The 19,542-nt window shown below is 38.3% G+C and overlaps 1 protein-coding gene across 1 annotated transcript in view; it reads left to right on the top strand.

Moving 5' to 3' along the window:
- The window catches only part of tinagl1 (tubulointerstitial nephritis antigen-like 1), a 33,157-nt gene extending 14,077 nt beyond the window's left edge, over window positions 1–19,080 (top strand). The window contains exons 4-12 of the mRNA XM_056249650.1: window positions 5,405–5,497; window positions 5,592–5,706; window positions 10,106–10,229; window positions 10,359–10,509; window positions 11,078–11,264; window positions 12,828–12,873; window positions 13,838–13,961; window positions 17,957–18,002; window positions 18,086–19,080. Of these exons, the coding sequence (XP_056105625.1) occupies window positions 5,405–5,497; window positions 5,592–5,706; window positions 10,106–10,229; window positions 10,359–10,509; window positions 11,078–11,264; window positions 12,828–12,873; window positions 13,838–13,961; window positions 17,957–18,002; window positions 18,086–18,250 (1,051 nt within the window). The 3' untranslated portion in view covers window positions 18,251–19,080. The remainder of the gene's footprint in view (window positions 1–5,404; window positions 5,498–5,591; window positions 5,707–10,105; window positions 10,230–10,358; window positions 10,510–11,077; window positions 11,265–12,827; window positions 12,874–13,837; window positions 13,962–17,956; window positions 18,003–18,085) is intronic.
- Window positions 19,081–19,542: the final 462 nt, after the last annotated feature.

The raw sequence follows: 19,542 nt of genomic DNA, 5'->3' as shown, positions 1-19,542 counted from the left end.
ACAGCCTCAGCCTGTAAAAAAGTACTCCAGAATGCTCATGTTTTCCGTTCTGCTTGTAGATGTGTGTTTGTTTGTATGTCTGACTCAGTCTGTTGTTGATTTTATCTGGTAGTTTGGCGTGACGGTGCTTTCACACCGACCACAGACCTCTTAGCATTGCCACGTTATCTCGCCTCTATTCAGTTCTTATTTTATCAGGATCTTTTTCACGTTCTCCTGCTTCCTGTGGTGGCAGAGATGGATGAAACACTGGCTGCTGTCCCAGTGTTGTTCCCTCTGGTTCACATTCACCTCTGTAATCCTGAGATTTCCTGAGTTCAAGCCTCACTGGACTGTGCCGTAGGTTTAGCATGTATCGGCCGCAGACCCAGCGGCTCCTGTAGGATCTGTCCTTCAGTCAGTGATGGTGTCGCAGCATAACCACATCTCTCTCGCTCTCTCTCGCTCACAAACACCTGGATGTAATGTCCCATTAGTCTCTTGGCACTATCAGTGTTAATGTTACAGCCATACGCATTGCAATCTTTGTAGTTACTACTGTAGAGTTATGAGAGGAACGTGAAATATTTATAATTTGTCAGTAATCCAAAGCCAAAGGTAACCAGCTCGCAACCTCACAATTCTTTTGTAGATTTATTTTAGAAATGTATATGCTATGATAGAGGGTTAGTTCACCCAAAAATGAAAATTCTGTCATTAATTATTCACCCTCATGTCGTTCCAAACCCGTAAGACTTTTGTTCATCTTTGGAACACAAATAAAGATCATTTTGATGAAATCTGAGAGCTTTCTGTCCCTCCATTGACATCAACGCAACTAACTTTGACGCTTAAAATCCATATGAATTGAGCGGTTTAGTCCAAATTGAAGAGACACGATCGCTTTATATGATTCTTAAGTTTGAATTTAGGCTTTTATTCACATTTAATCTGATCAACTCACACATCAGTTGTGATAAACTGAAGCTCAAGCATGTTCACTTGACGTGTGAGAACCAATGAGGTTCATTCTCGTGTTACGCATCACGTTTGAGCTTCTGCAAGAACCAATGAGGTTTGTTCTTGTGTTACGCATCACGTTTGAGCTTCTGCAAGAACCAATGAGGTTTGTTCTTGTGTTGCGCATCACGTTTGAGCTTCTGCAAGAACCAATGAGGTTTGTTCTCTCGTGTTGTAAGGGGTATACAGTCAAAGACCCAGAACCAGATATGAAGAATGAAGACCCGGAGTCAGAATTATAAAAAATTAAAGAAAAGTTTTACTGAAGATAGTTTGCATTTTCATCAGCAGAAGTCAGCTTCAAGACTCACACAGGAGTTCGTAGGCCGCCTCGCTTACAGTTACAAAGATCACAGCAGTTATACCATTTCCAAGGTCTAAGCTACGTCATTGCTTACAGGTTGAATGATTCTCATTGGCTAAGAAACATTAAAGCCTAAACAATTTAACACATGTGAGGAGATAGGGGTGCCTATCGCCATTAGTAAAGATAGTTGTCGTCCACTCATTGGATTTAGGCCTGTGGTGGCCTCGCAGGTTAGAGAAGGGCGCCGGGGTGTCTGGTCCGACCGTCCAGAACCTACATAGAATGTCATACACACACACACACAAATAACAGACACTAGCAAATAACAGCTCCCATCAAGGCTGAAGAGAGTCTGAGCTCCTTATTATCAGTTAAGTATACCAAAACATACTGCTAAAACATTCACTCGTTTGGGAGAAAAGAATACCAGATCACTGGTATTTACTCCCAAGGAAGGAAATATACTGGAAAGAATACATTTTAATACAACAATTAAAGTTTGATAGTAACGCTCAATATAGCTTGACCATATGTCCAGCGAAGAATCATATGTGCCCACGCTGCCTTTAGGACCCTCTAACCTTTCTACTGATCCCAGAGAAAGAGACAAACGGCCTTGTGGGTTCCGTGGCCTTCGTGTCCTGCGTGTACTAAGTGCAATCTCAAAGTAAGATTGGAATGCACCTAAAAGAAACTGGTTACTTGCATCCATGCATTTAAGAAAATATAATTTCACAAGCACAAGAATATAAAAATTATTATGTGATAATGAATATATTTGATTATTGATTTTTATAAAGGAAGTATATAACCATTCAAAATGATATATGATTATATATGTATTTGAAGAGGCAAGGGATTTTGACCAACCCTTCAGTGTCAAGCAGGTTCGGTTGAGCTTCTGTTTATATTCGCTGATCAATGTTTAAATGTGATCAATAAATCTCTTCAGAAAATTCATTTAGTTTTACGATCTCTTTATGAGCTTTTAGAAGCGTCAAAGTGGTAGTTGCGTAGCTGTCAATGGAGGAACAGAAATCTCTCAGATTTCATCAAAAAGATCTTCATTTGTGTTCTGAAGATGAAGTAACTAATGACAGAATTTTCATTTTTGGGTGAACTACCCCTTTAAGTTATTTTGCTTTAAGGATTTACATATTTTTACTGGATGTATTTGTAGCCTACATTTATTTTTTTGCAGACAGTTTTATCAATCTAAATCTCTTTATCTATAAAGAGTATCTATATGAGCCACCTGCTGGAACCCATACAGTCAACCTGCTGTCATCTTTTAGAGATTATGAAATGTAAACACAGAGAAAGCACATAAATATGTTTGCTGTGCACCGGAGGGCATGTCAGAGACCGCCAGGCTTGTATCAGGATGCTGATTTGAGCATTACAGTGAAGCGTGACAGAATGGGAAACTCGGCTTCCTGATGACAACAGGTCACTTGACACTTTTGCACTCTGAAGACCTTTTGTAACTTTCAACCAACATGTGTGTGCTGGTGTGTGAATTTATGTCTCAATCTGAAGTACTGCGTGAAGCTTTAGCGCAAGGACTTTCAGTTTGTGTCACCTGACAGAAAGAAGAAAAAGAATCTGCTATGTGCAACTAGAATTTTACTGAGGAAGAATGAGATTGTGAAACTCATAACTACATTGCTAGGGTGTTCGATATGTTTGAGGGAATATTTTTTCCCAATATTTTATTGTCTGCAAGGCAAAATAATAGCAAACCTTTGCATGCCACACACACGATTTGAGGCTTTATTCATGTGCATATTTGGACAGATGCTCAAATAAAATAAAATAAAGCTTTTTTAAAGGCTTCTAATTTTCTCCTACAATAGGTTTACATGCATCCAAGGTCAAAAAACACTTTCATTTTCTCATAATATACATTGCAGCGTCAGCTCTTTTCTCACAGTGTCTGAAACTTTTCGATAAAGGATTCATGCTCTCTAAACTCGGCTTTTCGAAAGCCTGCTCTGCTCTGATTGGTCAGATGGCCCAGTCTGTTGTGATTGGTCGATCGCTTACAGCGCAAATTTCAGCTCTTCCTCAGCACTTGATACACACAGTGATACGAACTGTAAAGATGGCATCGGTTTTACCGTATCAATTCGAGCTGGAGTCTTCAACCTTTGGTAGTGGATGCGTCATCTTGACATGTCGACAACACGCTACAACTACAGTGTTTGAGGGCGGGGCAAATTAGACGTTGTTTGCGAGCAGCCAATGAAGACCATAGGCTGGCATTATGCAAATTTGTTGATCTTTGCAACTTTGCAGACCTTTTACATTCCCAAACAGCTATATCACACACTACATGAAAGGAAATATCTGAAAAAGGCATAATAGGGGCACTTTAATTCTACTCTCCTCCTCGTGACTCTCTAGTAAAGCCTCAGCAGCAGCTCTGCTCTTCCTCTTTTAATCCATGGTCCTCTCATACGTCAAGCCTATTGAACCTCCTCTCCTCACTCAGACTGACTAAAAATGGATATTTCTTCAGGAGCTGCAGCCTTAAAAGGCTCACAGGCTCTCTCGCTCATTTCATTCCTCTTGTTTTGTGTCTCAAATGTAGAATATGTCTGAACAACTTCATTGTTTCTCTCAATGGTTTGGTCTGACGTCTGTCTACATTTCCCTTCTCTGTTTTAAAACACTTATATAAACACACCATGTTGTTTATTATTCTAAAAGTTAATCTACACGTTACTTCAGTCCTTACAAATGCCACTGTCAGTGGAAGGAACAATGAGGGGTTTTAAAGTCAGGGACTGTCACTTTCCACAAATACGGTCCCATGACTTGTCATAAAATTAATCATGTTTTAAACAGTTTGCATCCTGTAACAAATCCTTCCTAAAATGTATTTATTTATTTACTTTTTCTCCAGAAAGCTTATATATATATATAATTTTATGTTGATGATATAAAAAAAAAAAAAAAAAATTGTACCTTTAAATTACTAGATTTTATCAATAAATTATATAATTTAAGCACATTCTTCACATTCTTTTAACTTAAATTCAAAATAACTCTATAGCTCTATATGGAGCAAATGAGCTGTTCCACTGGGTCCTAAAGTCAGTTCTTGAGTTTATCTCATCAGTATGCACTCAGATATGCATGTAGATATTATAAAACCCTTTTTTGGTAAAGTCCCGTTTTATTTTTAAGTATTTTTTAGGTTTTTCTATGTATACTGAAGCATTCCTCGCATTCCATTCATTCCTAAGGGGGTCAAATTGACCCACGAGGGAAAGGATTTGTTACTTTTTTTTATTACACCCACATAAACAAGGGAAGGATGAGGGAACACATAACATGTTTGTATCCCACACTTAAAAATGTGACCTCCAAAGACATCTTAACCTTCTTGACTATTCGATAGATAATGTCAAAATGATGACGTTGTAAGAGTTTAATTGTTAAATAAAGGATTTTAAAAGTAATATTTAAAAGTTAAGGGCCAGATTTACTTGCTCCAGCACAAACCCTCTGTGGTGTTAAACTACTGTCAGGATTTACTAAAGACATGCAGTGAAAAATGAGTCTGAAAAGCCGTGGAGAGTTTGACCTTATTGAATATGCTTATAGGAGTTTCCCTTTCAGAAAATGTACAGGAGGAGAGTATTTAAATCAATCACGCAACATTGTTTGTGGAAGTTCATTTACTGGTACCTGCGCCGTTATTTAATGCCTTTAAAAAGCACGTCTTACCAAATTTGCGCTTGAAGTGCTTCAATAGTTGTGCTTCTCTTGGTGAATTGTGTTGGTCATTATAGAAATGAGCTGTTCTTGAATTTGCAGTAGATCAGCCTCTCCCAGCGCATGCTTTTATATGATTGCTGTCTCACGCTAATTTGCCCTGTTTAATAAATCTGACCCTTAAAATGGTAATCCTCTTATCAAATGAATAGAAAATGATATAATATTTACTCTTTCATTCTGAGATTGACAAGAAACATTTTATGAAGATCATCCTGTCACCGACTGTTTGGGAAAAAAAAGCTTTTTATGTACCCTATTTGTATGGAAAGTTTACAGATCTGTTCACTAACAGTTTTTATTTGTCTCCCACAGTACATGTGGTCAAAATGGGCGCTGGGAATGTGAGGATCACTCCTGTCTGATAGAGGATGACATGATCCAAGAAATCAACAGGAGAAGTTACGGGTGAGCATCACTGGATCCCATCTAGTGTGTTATTACATAACTAGTGCACACATTTTCCTCTCTCCTACTCACTCTCTATCTTTTATCTCTCCAGTTGGAGGGCAGCAAACTACAGTCAGTTCTGGGGAATGACCCTGGACGAGGGTCTGCGGTATCGTCTGGGCACACAACGCCCCTCACGGACCATTATGAACATGAATGAGATGCAGGTGAGAGTCATCAGTATCAAGACATCTTCTATTAGTGTGAAAGAGACCGTTAGGGAAAGGGTTAATGTGTAGTCAGGCGGTCAGATGCAAAGCAGGAACGTCATGTGTTATCCTGAAAGAGTTCACTTGCTCTTATTTTCCCCTAAAAATAACTCCACATTCTTAAAACAAGATGCATTTGCTTGATTTCTGAGACTATTTCTTGAATTAGGTTTTTGTTATTGTTGTTTTACACACAAATATACAGAAATTTTGTGAGATTTACACAATCAAAAGTTTGGGTCAGTAAGATTTTTTTTTAAAAGAAGCTTCTTTCTCACCATGCCTGCATTTATTTAATCAAAAATACAGTAAAAACTGTAATATTGGGAAATATTATTACTGTTTTCTATTTTACTACATTGTAACATTTTTCATGTGATCAAAGCTGAATTTTCAGCATCATTACTCCAGTCTTCAGTGTCACATGATCCTTCAGAAATCATTCTAATATGCTCTGTTCAAGAAACATTGCTTATTATTATCAATGTTGAAAACAGTTTAGCAGTTTAATATATTTGTATATATATATATTTCTTTCAAAGAATTTTTTTTACTGACCCCAAACTTTTGAACAGTAGTATGTGCTTACATTTTTTTTTTGGCCAGATAACAAAATTAAATTTCAAAATGTGTTCTCTTATTATTTTAGACCAAAAAAAATGTTTAGATAAAAATGCTGATAAAGTATTTGATTTGCTATGTTAAATATCTATTTATTTCATGGCTACTTACTAAATAAATGAACATAGAACATTAATTTGCGTTGAATGAGAAATGAAGCTAGCCCAGAATGCCACGACTGACCAGCCATAATCAAGTATGTAGATAATCTCTTTATTCTTCTGCTTATGCCCATCGACGGCTCTCTGATTATCGCTCTCACGCTCTGTGTAACGGTCTTCTGTGTAATGCAGTGTGCTGTTAGGAATCAGCAAAGCAAGAATAAGAGAAGGATTCAGAAATCAGACTGTTGTTTGATCTTTACTGTGCATCAGCGGGTGTCAGTGTAGTTTGGTACAGTGGATGTCTGTGAATTTGATGTGGCTCACTGAGGCTTTCAGTTTCTCTCTGCGTATTAATGCTCCCGTTACGTGCTATCGGAAGTGTACTTCCCACTTCTGAAGTTGTGATTACGAGCTCGTTGCTCGGTGCTTTGTTGTCTGAAAGAACGGGAATACTGGAGGACACCGTTTTTATTCTTGCCTATTTTTCGTGGAAATTTTTATTAAAGCCAAAATGATATTTAGAGTCCCATTCATTGACAACCATATAAACATTCACTGTAATATCTAGATTCAATATCTAGAATTCTGGAATTTCTGTCAAATACAGGCTATTTCCATTAAAAAAATCATTTATATGTAAATATGCACTACTTTAACAATTTTGTGACAAGACGATGTAAAGAATACCAGTCACACACAGTAGCAGTCGTTCTCCCCTCCGCCATGTTTAAAGTTTATAGCTCGCTTGTGGCGGTCGTGACCAAGAACAGGCAGGACAGGTAGTGGACAGATGAAAAGAAGGTTTATTTTGTTCCAACAAAAGAACAAAAAAATTAAATAATATACAGGGGCAGATGTAACAAAGATCATTTCCAAACAAAGTCCATACAAAGATCAAAGACTTAAGATGGAAGTTAACTGAAACCAACAAAAATTAAACAGGCCACTGTGACCTTTTTACTGTGGCTGGACAACTCTGACTGACGCCCAGTCCACACGTACACGGGTATTCTTATAAACAGAGTTTTTCCTCCTTCGTTGAAAAAATAAATAAAAATCTCGTCCACACAAGCAAGTTTAAAAAAATGTCCGTCCACATGAAAACGCAAAAACACGCTAGGAAGCGCAGTCAAGAGCATGCCAAACCAACAGGTGGCGACATAACCCTAACCGTAAAGCCATGTTAAAGCCATAAATTAAACTTCAAAATGACCAATGTAAACCATGGTAGAGGCCAAATATGTGAGGTGGGCTATGCACCCGTCACACCGCTTAATTCGGGAGCTTAGGTATCAAGATTATCCCAGTGGTTAGTACGACTTGAGAGGGCGTTCATGTCCAATTTTTACCTAGGAAACTCGTATTTACGATAATCATCCAAAACAAGGGCCAGAGCAACTCTACATTGTGTAGATATTTATATATTCAAAAGCAAACTATATACGAAATCAGACACTAGTAACTCTTCAGCGGATATTCCTTATGATATCAACGAAAGCGTCCTCTACAACTATAGCCCTCTCAAGCGTCCACAGCTAGGCGTTTTCAGAAGAGCGGCTGGTTAAAAACACTTTTTTCACTTTATTCAAGACCCTCACCAAATAGGAGCCATACCCATATCTTCCTCCACTTCCCCTTTTCTCTTTACTCTCCATCCCACATTCTCCAACACGTCTCCACCTGTCGAGCCTGGGCCATTTATGAAGCCTCTATCTGCCTAAAACCCACTCGGCACGCACACTAATGAGTGGGCTGAGTGCCGCACACACTTTACTTTCTCATTGGTGTATTGTCTTTGCTCGGTGGGATTGCTCACGTTCCCCATCGGGTCAAGTGTTGCTGCGAGACGTGGCCCTTCAGGGGCCCTTTAACCACCACAATTCACCACTGCAGAGGCGGTCACTTGACAAGCATCTGCATTCCAGGGATCATATCTGCTAGTTGTCAGGGAGAATCATGACGATATCACAGGCTGGAATGTAGGAGGACGGCAACAAGCTGCTGTGCCTTACCAAAGAGGGAGAGGCACACAAGTGCTAATGCATTCCTCATCCAGGACATTCATAATCCTTGGGATGCAAACTATGACACAAGAATTCTGGGGTCTTATAGATTTGGGAGATGTAAGACAAGCATGAATATGTCTCTGCATTACAGAGGTAAAGTTAAGTTTAGGGTTATATGTTCCCTCCTGGTATTAACATCAGTTTTGGTCAGTTCGGTCATAAGTGGATGGCTAATCACAGGTGTAAACAGGGTCCAATACATTTGGGAGGAACAGTGACTTTTCTCAGCTTTTTATTTGTACTTGATCTACATCAATACACTGACTAGATGTAATAAATGCATAAAGTCATAAATTCAGAGACCCTCCCTTCGATGAAGTATGATCATAAGTGGTCATAAGTGGTATTTACCGTTCAAAAGTTTGGGGTCAGTACGATTTTATAAATACCTAGGACCACTATCGTCAAATACGATTGACAGTTAGCATACAGTTAGGATTGGCGGTATGGTAAACAGAACAGAATCAACATGAATGTATTGCTGATATCATTTTTTGTACAACATAATTAGAGGATTTTAGTCTGATTCAGGGGGAATCAATGCCAAATCCTGACTGAGGAGAGGAGGAGCTGGGGAGGGAGGAGGGAAGCGGCTCCTGAGAAACGCTAATAATCCTGAAGGAGCTTATATATGTATACAGTGATAGGCGATAGGTAGATATGGATCAGCTGATGCGTTGACTAACCTGACCTGCCAGAACTGATGCTACGCTTGATATTCAGCAAGCATGCATTAAATTGACCAAAAGTGACAGTAAAGACTTTTATAATGTCACAAAAGATTTATTTTTTCAAATAAAGGAACTTTCTATTCATCAAAGAATCCTGGAAAAAAAAATTATTACAGTTTCCACAAAAAAATATGACATTGATAACAATCAGAAATGTTTCTTGAGCAGCAAATCACCGTATCCGCATGATTTCTGAAGGATCATGTGACACTTAAGACTGGAGTAATGATGCTGAAAATTCACCTTTGATATCAGGATTAAATAAAAAAAAAATGTAATATTTTAAAATGGAAAACAGTAATTTAAAATTTTAATAATATTTCACAATGTTAATTGTGTGTAAATAAATGTAAATACCTTATGGAAATGGTAATGTGTGTCCGCTGACCACTTGTTATCGAATCACCTGAGACAGATATTAAAACCGGGTATAAAGTGAGCCTTTGTAATGATAAAGGATATTACCGGGATGTTTACTTTGACTTTTTTATTATTGATGGAACAGAGAAGAAAGTTATTTCCTAGAATTTCCATTGGGATAATTCCAAAAACCCACAAAATTAACAAATCATCGTTATATAACCACACAAAGGCTCAGTAGTATTTTGCTCCTGTAAACCTTGGACTTTGGAGACTCAGACAGCCTCATCCATCCACTGGCCTTGTGAAAGAGAACACATATGGAAATAATTATATTATGCCACCAAAATCACTCATAATCACACCATGGATGAATTTATGGAAATCTTTATTCTGTGTTATTCTGTGCCAAATTGTACCATTACTTTATGTGAAGGGAAAAAAAAAACATTCAATCTTGCTTTATGTTCTGCAGATGAATATGAATGGAAACGATCATCTGCCAAGTAACTTCAATGCAGTGACAAAATGGCCAGGGAAAATCCATGAGCCATTGGACCAGGGAAACTGCAATGCATCCTGGGCTTTCTCAACTGCAGGTGAGTCAGAGAAATCATGACACACAGACCACAGCAGAAGAACACTGCAGAGTCCAGTGTTGTGTGTATGTTATATAAACCTCTAATGCAGTTCATCTGTCCTGTCACTCATATGTGATTCACTCCTAGCTGTTGCATCAGACCGGATCTCGATTCAGTCAATGGGTCACATGACCCCTCAGCTCTCGCCTCAGAATCTGATCTCCTGTGACAAGCGTCATCAGGACGGGTGCGCCGGGGGGCGTATCGACGGGGCCTGGTGGTACCTGAGGAGAAGAGGGTAATTCACTGCATGTTTTACACACTACATCCAACCTAAGCAGTTCATCTTACAAATCAAATGGTGTGCATTTGACAAATAATACTTTAACTTTGACATATTCTGGTGTTTTCAACAGCGATAATTATAAGAAATATTTGTTGAGCAGCAAATCATCATATTAGAATGATTTCTGAAGGATCATGTGACACTGAAGACTGGAGTAATGATGCTGAAAATTCAGCTTTGATCACAGGAATTAATTATGTTTATTTGTTATCAAATAAATATAGCCTTGGTGAACATAAGACTATAGTATATAAGAAATAAGACTATTACTGTATTGTAATCAGCTTAATGCTGATGAATAAGTCAGAAAATTGCATATATCAATATTGGCTGACAAAAGCCCCTAAATGAAGAATTAAACATTTCATTATTACAAAAAGTGGCAGTATATTGAATGTTATATTTTCATTTCACAAACTTATTACTAACTTGAATTGCTCTAAAAAAAACTATTCATATTATTTGATGCCAGGCAATCTTTATGAAACCCATTAAGTATCTGTGTGTGTGTTTCTGTCAGGGTAGTGACTGAGGAGTGTTACCCCTTCTCTGCGGCCCAGCAAACCCCCGATGAAGTGGCTCGCTGTATGATGCAAACTCGAGCGGTGGGCCGGGGGAAGAGGCAGGCCACAGCGCACTGTCCCAACAGCCACACCTACCACAATGATGTCTATCAGTCGACCCCTCCATACAGACTGTCCTCCAATGTAAGTCACCTGACCCCTGGAATCAAGACACTACACTGCAGAAATGACAATAGTCTTATTATCTTACATAATACTGTAATCATTTTTATTTTAAAGAGGACCTATTATGCCCTTTTACAAAGTTGATTTTGTTGTTAGGGTCTACTAGAATAGGCTTCCATGTTTGAATGTTCAAAACACATTGTTTTGCTCATATTTTCATTGTTGCAGCTCCTCTTTTCCCAGTCCGTCAGTAACGCTCTATTTAGTTCCTGTCTCTATGAAGCCCCTCCTTCTGAAAAGCACAATGTGCTCTGATTGGTCAGCTGGATTAGTGTGTTGTGATTGGTCAACCCCTTCGAGCGTGTTTGGGAAATGTCCCGTTCCTTACCTTAACCACGAATTTCAACACACACTGTAAAAAATAAAATGCCATTTTTACGGTAAAATACCGGCAGCTGTGGTTGCCAGAACTTTACCGTCAAAAATATGGTACAAACGTTATTGGTTTTACAGACTTAACTTAAAATTTACAGTAATAAACCGTATTTCATTCAATTTACGGTTTTTCACTGTAAAATTTAAATTATACAATGAGTTGTTCTTTTTCACTTTCAAAAACTGTAAATTTAACGGTAGTTTACAGTAAAATTACATTAAATGTACTGTTAGATCTATCACAGTTATTTACCGCATATAGTAAGGAAACTTTCTGTTAACCAATTAACAGTTTTTCACTGTAGCATTTTTACAGTCTTTTACCGTTAAAATCACAATCACTTTTTACAGTGCACTACTAACTAAATCAACCAGTCCCCGCCGCTTTATTCTGCATATGGACGGGAATTATTTAAATGAGGAATATTGTGACGTGTTTGTTCCCGGAAGAAAACTCAAGACTACAAACTTTCAGGGAGTTTAGAAACAGTGACACTGATATAGAGAATAACTGCCTTTGAGTGACTTTGCAGAGCTTTTTCATGCTCAAACTGCAACATCACACTCTAAAGAAAGTTGACTATGTAAAAAAGCATAATAGGTCCTCTTTAAAACAAGGAAAACAAGTTTTATGACATCTAACATGTTCTGACATTACACTCTCAATTAAACACACAGACGTCTGCCTGCATAATACCAATGGTTAAAGCATCCGTGATTTACTGGTTTTTCACTCGCACCCAGTATCTGTGTCAAAGCCAAAGGGAAGAATAATTCACAACTGTCTGGAGAGGCATTACATTAGCAGTCATGTCATGGTTGAGAGTGTTCTCTCCCTGAGCTATATCTTACCACACATTTGTCTCTCTTTATGCATAGTTTTCATTATATATACATGTCTCCAGGCGTGTTTTGGATTGTATATCTTTCACAGATGTGACAAAGGAATGTGGTGAACAGTTAAACAATTCATCGTAATAATATGTGAAAGGATGACTGTTTATTATGTGCATTAAGATGTTTTACCCAAGCATCTTAATACTGCTCATATTTAAAACATTATTCACTGTCAGTTTATACAGTATGCAGCATTATTCTCACTAACTGAACTCACTTGACATGTTGATTCTGCTTTTTCACTCACAGGAGAATGAGATTATGAAAGAGATTATGGATAATGGCCCCGTGCAAGGTATGGATTTCTCCAGAAGTGTGTGTCTGTGTGTGTGCTTGTCCAATACTGTGAGCCAGAGGATAAGAATAGTAAAAAGCTCATGCCTAATAACTGTTAAAGCAGTCAGCAACGAACGATCAATCTATGTCGTATTAGTCACCATGGATGTTGTAGACGCCCAGAGAGCGCTTAGTTCGGACAAAAGGCCTAAACTCATCATATATGCAGTGAATTCTTAGAAAAGTCCCCTAGGGTAATATGACAAGGGTGTGTGTGTGTGTTCTTGTGTAGTTAGAGCTGTTCCATGATCCCGTGCCAGTGTTCTGTTGTATTGTTCCAGACAGGAGGGAACCCTGGATTTACGCCAGATTTCGCTTCTAATCTTGGTAAAAATTCTGCCTAACCTCTGGCTTATATTGAGAAACAGGAGATGAAAAGATCTTCATGTGCAGGAGTGTGTGTGTGTGTGATCATTAGGCTCTGTTTACTGCTGAGGATCTCCTAGTAATGTCTGGAAAAACCCAAAGTGTAAGGAGGTGCAGGTAGTTCCCATAATGCAGTGTCTTCCAGAACATTGAGCTTTACTGGTTTTACTTCTCACGCCACCAGGGTCGTCCTCGAGAGGGTTGCGGCAGGTACCCACCCATACAAGTTTTGTCCCAGGCCCTCTGAGTTTAAGCAATTGTCCTTTATGCCATATGAAGTTGAGCTCTTTTGAACTCCTATACAATTAGCAGGAGCAACTTTGATCTCACTTTTATCTGCTAGGGAACAAGATGTTTGGGTGAGCATGTGGAATATTACATAATTGGGCTTTTGAAAGGAACCATAGTGTTTCCTGACAGTGAGTGATAAGAATGAAGGATCAGCTTTTAAATATTGATTCAATGACGTATGAAGGTCTGTACTACTGTAATTTGCCTTGTATGAATAAAAACTGTGCATAATGGGTTTGTGTTATGTTTGTTTTCCCCCTTTCTAGCCATCATGGAGGTCCACGAGGATTTCTTTGTGTACAAGAGTGGAATTTACAGACATACAGATGTCAATTATCACAGACCGTCACAGTACCGCAAACATGCAACACACTCTGTCAGGATAACAGGGTAAGTCCCTGCATTGTGTAACTTTTCATATCTAATGGAAGCAAGAGGAATTCATTTTTGGCAGCGTATAAAAAAAAAATGTTTTTTTAGCGGTTATTATTTTCTGATACTGCTTTCAGTTGCTTCATGGGAAAAAAATTAAGAAACAATTTAACAATTAATACTATTTTTAGCATGATTGCAGCTAAAGACACATATTTATATATTTATACATTATACACTGAGCAGATTTTTACCGTGATTTCTTTTTGGGTGCGAGTTGAAAGTTCTCAGGAGTAAATATTCCAGTATAACATCCTTAAATTAAGTTAAATTTACATAAGAAGCTAAAAAAGTAAAATATTAAGACTTTTTTTTTTTTTAAATGTATCTTGAATTCAACTCATTTTTCTTCATCTGATTTATGCTAAAAGAGATAAAACAATGGGGTAAGAAAAATAAATAGCATATATATACACTACCGTTCAAAAGTTTGGGGTCGGTACGATTTTAAATACTTTTAAAAGAATTCTCTTCTGCTAACCATGGCTGCGCTTATTTGATTAAAAATACAACAAAAATCAGTTATAGTATTAAATATTATTCCAGTGTAAATCAGCTGTTTTCTGTGTGAATATATAGTAAAGTGTAATTTATTCCTGTGATCAAAGCTGAATTTTCAGCATCACCAGTGTCAGTGTCTTCAGTGTCAAATGATCCTTCACAAATCAGTATAATATGAGGATTTGATGCTCAAGAAACATTTATTATTATTATCAATGTTGAAACAGTTGTTGGTCTGTCAGTTGTACAGTTTTTTTTTTTTTTTTTAGGATTATTTGATGAATAGGAAGTTCAAAAGAACAGCATTTGTTTGAAATAGAATCTTTTGTAACATTATAAATGTCTTTACTGTCACTTTCGATCAAATTAAGTATTGATTTCTTTCCTCCAAAAAATAAAAATAAAATTCTCACTGACCCCAAACTTTTGAACGGTAGTGTATATGTTACGATGTAGGCAGGAATGAAGCAGAGAGTGAATCCAAATGCAAGCACTTTAATAAACCAACAAGCAGGTAATCCAGGGTAAACTCAGAACTCGGACTACAAGCAACATTAAACAACAACCGACAGCAAACAACTGGAACACAGGGGTTTAAATACACAGACAAACAAGCTAAACAAGATAACAAGGGAGGCGTGGTTAATAAGAGACACCTGGGGAGACTAATAAACCTAACGGGGAACAGCTGAACATGAAAAGACAGGGCAACACATGACAGACAACAAGAAGGAATAAAATCCCAAACCCACACCGTGACAATATATTTGTTTCTAACCCCATTGGCATATTGTTTAATACTATCTACTTTCCACATTCTTCACCATCATGGCCCTGAACTGACTTGCCTTGAAGGGACTTTGAAAATATTTGAGACAAACTATTTTAGAGAGACATCAAGGCCTTTCAGACATGTTTTTCTTTGTTGCTAGCAGACAAAACACCTGGATAACTGGCCTATTCCAGTCCCACCGCCAGACACTCGCACCTCAAACCTTTGTCTGGTTTTGCACATTCCTACGTAACACACCCTAATAGCACTGCGCAGTGATTCTCAACTAGCCTCTCCTCAACAGAGTCCACGAAAACAGCTTTCTCGTCAATTACCATTACCAATCATTTACTCTTGAAGGATGCAACTGGTTGAAGAACATGTTCATTCAACATTCACATCAGAGTAACATTCATTTTACTTTGTCATGACAAGTTTGTCATGAGGGCGAATAATAATAATCATTTATTTTGTATTGATTTGATTTAAATGCAGTCTTCAGAAAAGAAGCATTTCTCCGACAAATGTGCCTCTTGATGTGCATGAATGTGCTCTTGGTCTTTCCCACCAGACTGATAGTGCAGTTCCCGAGGGTCAGGTCATGTTCTCCAGGTACGTCTCTGGTAACCTGGTCTGACCTGCCGCTGGTGTCTGTGAGTGTGACACGCTTCACTGCTGACGGCGAGTCTGTCTGAACCCCGGCTTTTCTCCCGGCCTCCTGTCACTCGCTGACGCTGCGCTTCTCGCGCTGCTCTAGACGTTCAGAGGACGCTGTATAGGCCTGCGGAGTTAACATACGGGGGACGGCGGCAGTGTTTTTACGGGGAAATCCCACCGTGGTGCGTTCGGCTAAGCCCGGGGCCTGGGAAAGTTTGTGGAAAGCTCATTGATGTCCAGTGTAATGGAAATGGCATTGTTCAATGCAGACAGAGAGGCCTAAACCCAGCACAGGTCAGAAGCAGTGGTATGTCTGTTATTGTCCAAAGCCAAGGACAGAACACATGGTGACATAAGAGCGTATAGAGGTCCGAGCTGCATCAAACACAGTCATTGGTTCTGGCCCTTCAACTCTCCCATGTCTGTTGTATGAGGGCACTTTGCTTTTTTAGGTGATTTTGTTTGTTGTCTGAGTGTACTGAATGCCGATTCCCCTCTGTGGGCATGGAAGGCAGATAAGAATTATTTTGGAACAGAATGATATGTTCCCGGGTCTGATGGAAAACTTCCCTTAGAATAGATGAGGACTAAACTATTTATTCCAGACTTCCCACATGTACAAATAAAGGCCCCTTGATGCATGAGCTGAATATTCTCAACTCAGATGAAAGGATCCTGAAGGGTCAGCGGAGAAGCAAGAGGAAGTTCTTGGCATGGTGAAGGTTCAGCCCATCGGGTTGTTGTTGACTTGAGGAGATGTAAGGGTGTGTGTGTGTGTGTGTGTGCTGCTTCCTGATGCTCACGTCCTTCCTCTGTGAAGTGGACACAATTCACCTCATCAGGAGAACATGTCCACAGCACCGTGTGCTGGATGTATTTTGGTTTTCGAAGAATTTTGTAATTTTTTTATGTTTTTTGTTTCAAGTTGAAAGCTCTCAGATGTGATTATTCCTCGCTGCTAAAATATTCTCACCTTGTTTTCCAGTAAAAGCATCCTTAAATTAACATAACTTCACTATATATATTGTTAGATTTATAGGTAACACTTTACTTGAAGGGGTGTGCATAAGACTGACAGGACACCTTCATAACCATGACATGACTTATGTCATGAATATGAAGTAGGGTTTATGCATGTTTATGACAACTGTCATTAAGTGTCTTTCGCTCAATAATGACATTTTGAATGCAAATATGACATTGTTTAAGATGTCTTTGTTATGACATCTTGACATAAACCCTAACATCATAACCTGTCAGTGTCTTTGTCATGACAACTTGACATTAAATTAAGTTAAACTGTCATGTGGTTGGTATTGACATTGGCTGTCATAAGGCCATTATAACTGTGTCATGAATATTTTTCGTGACCTCAACTACAGTGGTACACATTAAATTTGTCATTAAAAAGTTATAATGGCTTCACGACAGCCAATGTCAAAACCAACCACCTGACAGTTTAATGTAATGTTAACCAATAAAGCTAAGTGGTTTCTTAAGTTTGATAATTAATCTGCTATGTCATGTTTATAACAGGTTGTGTTGTCTTAGTAATGTCAAGTTGTCATGACAAAGACACTGACAGGTTATGATGTATTTGTTTATGTCAAGGTGTCATAACAAAGACATCTCAAACAATGTCATATTTGCATTAAAAATGTCATAATTGAGCAAATGACACTTAATGACAGTTGTCATAAACATGCATAAAACTTCCTTCATATTCATAACATGTGTCATGTCATGATTATGAAGGTGTCATGTTAGTCTTATGCACACCCCTTCAAGTAAAGTGTTACCAAATATTATTATATTATATTTTTATAGAGTTGAAATATTCCCTAACTGCTAAAATCAGTTTTTTCACTTGTTTTGCGGTAAAAATATATTTAAAATCAGATAAATCTGCACTTTCTCTTCCCTTTCTCCAAAAAATTGATTCCCATTCTTAGACAGTTGATTTGAATACTAATGTTTAGTGAATGCCCAATAGCACATTGATTTTTATTGCACTTTTTTACAGATGGGGAGAGGAGAGCGACTACAATGGGAGGACACACAAATACTGGGTGAGAACTGACATCCATCTGATATGCTGATGTGAAGTTTTATTTTCAGTTCAACAGCAGCTTTTACCCATTTTTAACCACAGATTGGAGCAAATTCATGGGGGAAGAACTGGGGCGAGGACGGCTACTTCCGCATCGCTCGTGGTGTAAACGAGTGCGAGATTGAGACGTTTGTGATCGGCGTGTGGGGCAGAGTCACCATGGAAGACATGCACAACCATCATCATCATCACGGCCGGCGCAAGTAGAGATCTGGAGATCTGCAGAGGGCTCTCTATGCGCCTCACTGTATGATTTAAACCACAGTCCGTCAGGTCTTGTGAGGGTTTGTTAGAGTCTGATTTCCACCAAACTGACCAAACCCCAGTGCCTTCTGAATATCTCTTCACACCACATGCATACACAGTGGTGTCCACTGCCCCCCTCTGTCCAAATACACATCTCCACTAAAGGTTTGGTTCCTTTTGGTGACTAGTAGGACTCAAATTTGTGTATATGGCAAATATCGTCTTATTGGTGGAAACCGGCTTGTTACACTCCTTGACTGGACCTCAAATAACAGACAGCCACAGGTCTCAGACGCTCTCAGGACTCAGTATCCAAAGACACACTTCACAAGCACACACGCGCTCAGCATCATAATATAACTATCTCAAATGTCTAATGTAGTGATATTAGGATGAGTCTTATGTTTTGTGTTTTTCCGTACCTTTGGGGATCATCACACACTAAGGCAGCACTCCATACATCCTGCTAAAGGAATAGAGGGATGGAGGAACACCAGAATGGGGGAAGAAGAAGGTTTTTTAGGACCAATAATTTATTCTAAAAAAATTCCCTAGATTAGATTTAAGACAGTTCTCTGCATTCCATTGAGATTAAGGTTGTTTAAATATTACTTTTAAGTATTTTAAGATGTAAAGAACCACTCTTGTCTATGTGTTCAAAATCTGATTCTTTTAAGTTGGCTGAACAGATACAGGCCACTTTCTTCACAATTCAAAACTGTTAGTCACTCTCAGTTTAGAATATAACTAGAAGACACGGAATAAAAAAAAAAAGAAAGGTAATTGCGACTTTTTTTTCCACACAATTTTTAGAATTGTCCACATCTCACAATTCAGAGTTTATAATTCACAATTGCAACTGTGAGAAATTAAGTCAGAAGTGTGGGACTTATTATTTATTTCTCACAATTTTGAGTTTATATCTCACAATTGTGAGAAATATAGTCAGAATTGCAAGTTATAAACTTACAATTATGAAAAAAAAGTCACAATTTCCTTCACGTGAATCATGTGAATTTGTTCTCTCTTTTTAGTAAATTGTGGAAACTAATTAATTTGACCACGATATGCATATTTTTTCCCGGATATCATGTGCAGGGCTTCGTAGAAAACAAACCTAAAGAAATGTTTTTCTTTTTATCATGCTATTAGACCAAAAAATGACCACCAGTTACTGCAATTTTGAATGACTCTTTAATCCTCAAGAATTACGTTGTGGGTTTGGTCATGAAACCTGGAGCTTATAGTGACCT

The sequence above is a fragment of the Rhinichthys klamathensis genome, unplaced genomic scaffold (assembly GCF_029890125.1).
Source record: "Rhinichthys klamathensis goyatoka isolate OS25496 unplaced genomic scaffold, OSU_Roscu_1.1 h1tg000060l_1, whole genome shotgun sequence".
Classification (NCBI taxonomy): domain Eukaryota; kingdom Metazoa; phylum Chordata; class Actinopteri; order Cypriniformes; family Leuciscidae; genus Rhinichthys; species Rhinichthys klamathensis.
The sequence above is the reverse complement of the archived record's forward strand: the minus strand, read 5'-3'. Positions and strand labels throughout refer to the sequence as shown.